The sequence below is a fragment of the Cibotium barometz genome, chromosome 36 (genome assembly GCF_041138505.1).
Source record: "Cibotium barometz isolate CiBa-2024 chromosome 36, ASM4113850v1, whole genome shotgun sequence".
In the NCBI taxonomy this organism is placed as follows: Eukaryota; Viridiplantae; Streptophyta; class Polypodiopsida; order Cyatheales; family Cibotiaceae; genus Cibotium; species Cibotium barometz.
Window position 1 is genome coordinate 44,305,012 of NC_141081.1, and position 3,674 is coordinate 44,308,685.

General features: G+C 40.9%; 1 protein-coding gene across 1 annotated transcript; it reads left to right on the forward strand.

The window, feature by feature from the left end:
- Window positions 1-655: 655 nt before the first annotated feature.
- Window positions 656-3,426, forward strand: LOC147617930 (ubiquinol oxidase 2, mitochondrial-like). The gene is made up of 4 exons (XM_086775602.1): window positions 656-1,210; window positions 1,680-1,808; window positions 2,424-2,912; window positions 3,088-3,426. The coding sequence occupies exons 1-4, from the start codon at window positions 737-739 to the stop codon at window positions 3,145-3,147; spliced, it is 1,152 nt and encodes a 383-aa protein (XP_086631728.1). The 5' UTR covers window positions 656-736; the 3' UTR covers window positions 3,148-3,426.
- Window positions 3,427-3,674: the final 248 nt, after the last annotated feature.

Genomic DNA, 3,674 nt, shown 5'->3' on the forward strand with positions numbered 1-3,674 from the left:
AACGATTTTAAAGGAATTCTTTATGGGACTTATTAGTAAATGACCAACTACAATGCCCAAAAGTGACATGAATGAATATGACGGGCCGCTGTCAGAAACAAAGTTATTAGCATGGTTTCAAACCAACCTAGAATTTGAAGGATATAGCCTACATATTTTAATTTCTTAGGAAGGTTCGAAAATTTTTAATCCTCCAAACGAGTGAGAAATCACACGAGTGTAGTATGACATTACCTTAGGGAAGAAATATTCCCATGAAAAAAGTGACAATAGGGAAAACTTGGGTAACACATGGCTGAAAATTTCAACTTTGCCTTGGATTTCAAAATTCAAGGCCTTAGAGTTTAAGTGAAACCCATTATTATTCAACAAAAATGTGGTTGTTTAAATGGGAACCCAATTTTCAAAGGTGGGTTTGTTTTCAAAGGTTAAAATGGGGATGTTGTTGGAGGCCCTTGAAACTTTCAGAACTCGCACTGAGCACGGTCAAGGTCACTCAACAGGAACTCGTATCAACTTTCTCAAAAGGGTTCCCAAAGGCGTGCGTTTTTGAATTACTGCAAGGGGTCTAGGAGAACTGTACAAATGTGTTCTGGGATATAAAGCACAGCCCCCTCCCCTCTCCCCCCCACAGACGTGCTTTGGAAGGCTTCAGAGAAGTACAAGGTTTGCGCCACTTCTCTACTGTCTTCCAGCAAGCACTCTCTCAGCCACTACTGTTCATCCTGTCGGACCCATGCCTTCGCCGCCTGCTTCCTCCGCAACCCGCCGCCTCTTGGCTTATTACCGCCTTCGCTTGCCCTTGCCGCCAACCCATTACAATGCCATCCTCGTCGCAGCAATATCTGCATCACGTAGCACCTCTGGCTGCAACTTTTCCACTCCCACAGTACCACCTTCCCCAACCTCCATTCTTCGAGGTGTTACGTATGGCCCAGCTTTACGTGGGATTTCCTACGGATCGACAAGGCCCCATAGCTCCTTCGCTGCTCCGGCGTCCCATGCAGAGCGCCCAACTAACCCAGCACAAGATTCTCAGCTTCGTTCTGCAAACGGCACATTCCCGGCCACCTCTCCTGGTGACATGGTGAAAGAGGTCCTCAAAGATGCCCAACAACCCACCAACCTCACTCTCTCCAACTTCTGGGCAATCAACCCTAAGCCTGTCTATAGAGAAGACGGCACAAGTTGGCCTTGGCGCTCTTTCATGGTATGTATCATCTAGATCGTATAGTCATTACCTTACCTGATTATATTTTTAAGTATTACCAGTTTTTTTAAAAAATTATCGTGTACTAAATGTCATATGAATCATTCGTTGTTTTTATGCTAAATGTCATGTGAAATCATGTCATCAATTGGATTTCTAATGCACTGTTTTGTGATAAATGGCTTCTCATCATGCAAATTATGTGTCTCATCATGTCAATCATGTGTGTGTACTCCACTCTTCAAATGGTATCTAAGTATTATCTAACCATGTTATTTGTCTTTTGGATAAATCTCATTAGTATGCTTAAACTCAGACTGTTCCATGGTGATATTCAACCATGTTTGGAGATATCTCATCTTATCATGTCATTATGCTTCCAGGCTCGTACTACTTGGTGCTAATAAGGCCATTCTGTTTGACCATACATTTATATTAAGAGGGGTTTGATCTTTATTTGTTTACACAGCCTTGGGAAACTTACACTTCAAATACAAAGATCGATCTTAGGCGGCATCATGTTCCTAATACATTCACAGACAAGGTTGCCTTCTGGACTGTGAAGGCACTCCGTTGGCCAACTGATTTGTTCTTCCAGGTAAACCTATAATAGCTTCTTCGTTATTGTATGGCTTGAAGATTCATCACATGCATATGTTTTCATCAGAAATTGGGTTTACATGAGCTCACTAGCTTTGGGGCATATCGACCATCATTACTAGTGTTGATTTTTGGGTTTCATGTGTGTTAACATCTACCGACCCATGTAGACTACACCCTTCGTGGAAGGTATAGGTATAAAATAAAGTTCATAATCTTAAGGGGTTTACTATAAAAAACCTATGGCCTATATATATCACAGACGAAATGAATTCAATCTCAAGGGGTTTACTATATAAAGCCTAATATATATCACATGCATTCAAGGGGTAATTTAAAAATCACTTGTATATGAAATGGTTTTTTAATTATAAAAAAATGTGAATTGAAAAAAAAAACATGTATAGCCTGTAATGCATTGTGGGGATTGTTGTGTGCCTCCCATGAAGTTCAATTTTTATAATATAGGAGTAGATATATAACTTTGAGAGATTTTGAAGGTTTTTTACTCACCGTGTAGTCCCCTATTTGAAAGAAGGATAGTGTATTAATTAGGGTTAGTAATTAGCATGTCGTAGGAGAGTCATTTTTATAAAGGTTAGAGTGTGTGCAGAAGCGGTACGGGTGCCGGGCGATGATGCTCGAGACGGTGGCAGCAGTGCCGGGGATGGTGGGCGGCGTGCTACTGCACTTGAAGTCACTGCGGAGGTTCGAGCACAGCGGGGGGTGGATAAAGGCCCTCCTGGAGGAAGCCGAGAACGAGCGCATGCATCTCATGACCTTCATGGAGGTGGCGGAGCCGCGCTGGTATGAGCGCGCCCTCGTGTACGCTGTACAAGGCGTTTTCTTCAACGCCTACTTCCTGCTCTACTTGGCGTCGCCCCGCCTGGCTCACCGCATCACAGGCTACCTCGAGGAGGAGGCCATCTACTCCTACACGAAGTACCTACATGAAATTGATTGTGGGCGTTTGCCCAATGTGCCGGCCCCTGCCATCGCCATCGATTACTGGCGCCTTCCCAAGGATGCTACTATCCGTGACGTCGTGGAGGTTATTAGAGCTGATGAGGCGCACCACCGAGACGTTAACCATTTCGCTGCGGTATGTATGTATGTATGTATGTATGTATATAGTCTATGTTATATATATATATATATATATATATATATATATATATATATATATATATATAGTCTATGTTAAATATATATGCATATATATTTAACATATTAAACACGTAAATTTGGATACCTGACTTGTCTTGTCCCTCGTGTAGGATATCCACGAAGACGGCAAGGTTCTCAAGGAGTCACCCGCACCACTCGGTTATAAGTGAAAAACAAAGTTTCTACACCAGATAGACAACTCAAAAAGTATCTATGACAAAAAGAATCACTTACTATAGCAGAAATCTAAAATAATGATGTACAGTTAACCCAAGGCATACTTATGTATTTACAGATTTCGATATAAACTAGAAAGAGAGCTCACAAAAGTATTAATGAAAGAAGATAAAGTCATGCTATGTAATTATATGGATCATCCAAAAGTTTTACACTTACACTGAGATTTGAACACGAGAGAGGATGACGTAATATATATTGTGTATTACTTAACACTCTTGGGATGGGCCTTCTTTCTATTAATGTTTCAAGGGAAGGAACGTCTCTCTTTATAATTTTACTTTTTAGTTGATAATTCTCATTGTTATAAGATTATTTATTATTTAGTTTTATCACACACCCTTGTGCATTGACAAAAATTTAGACGTAGATTGAAAGACGTTTGTTTGTGGTACTCTTTTATTCTAAGTCCTTGTTGGGAGACAAAGACCCTTCAAGTCTTTTTCTCCTAGTTGGCCCA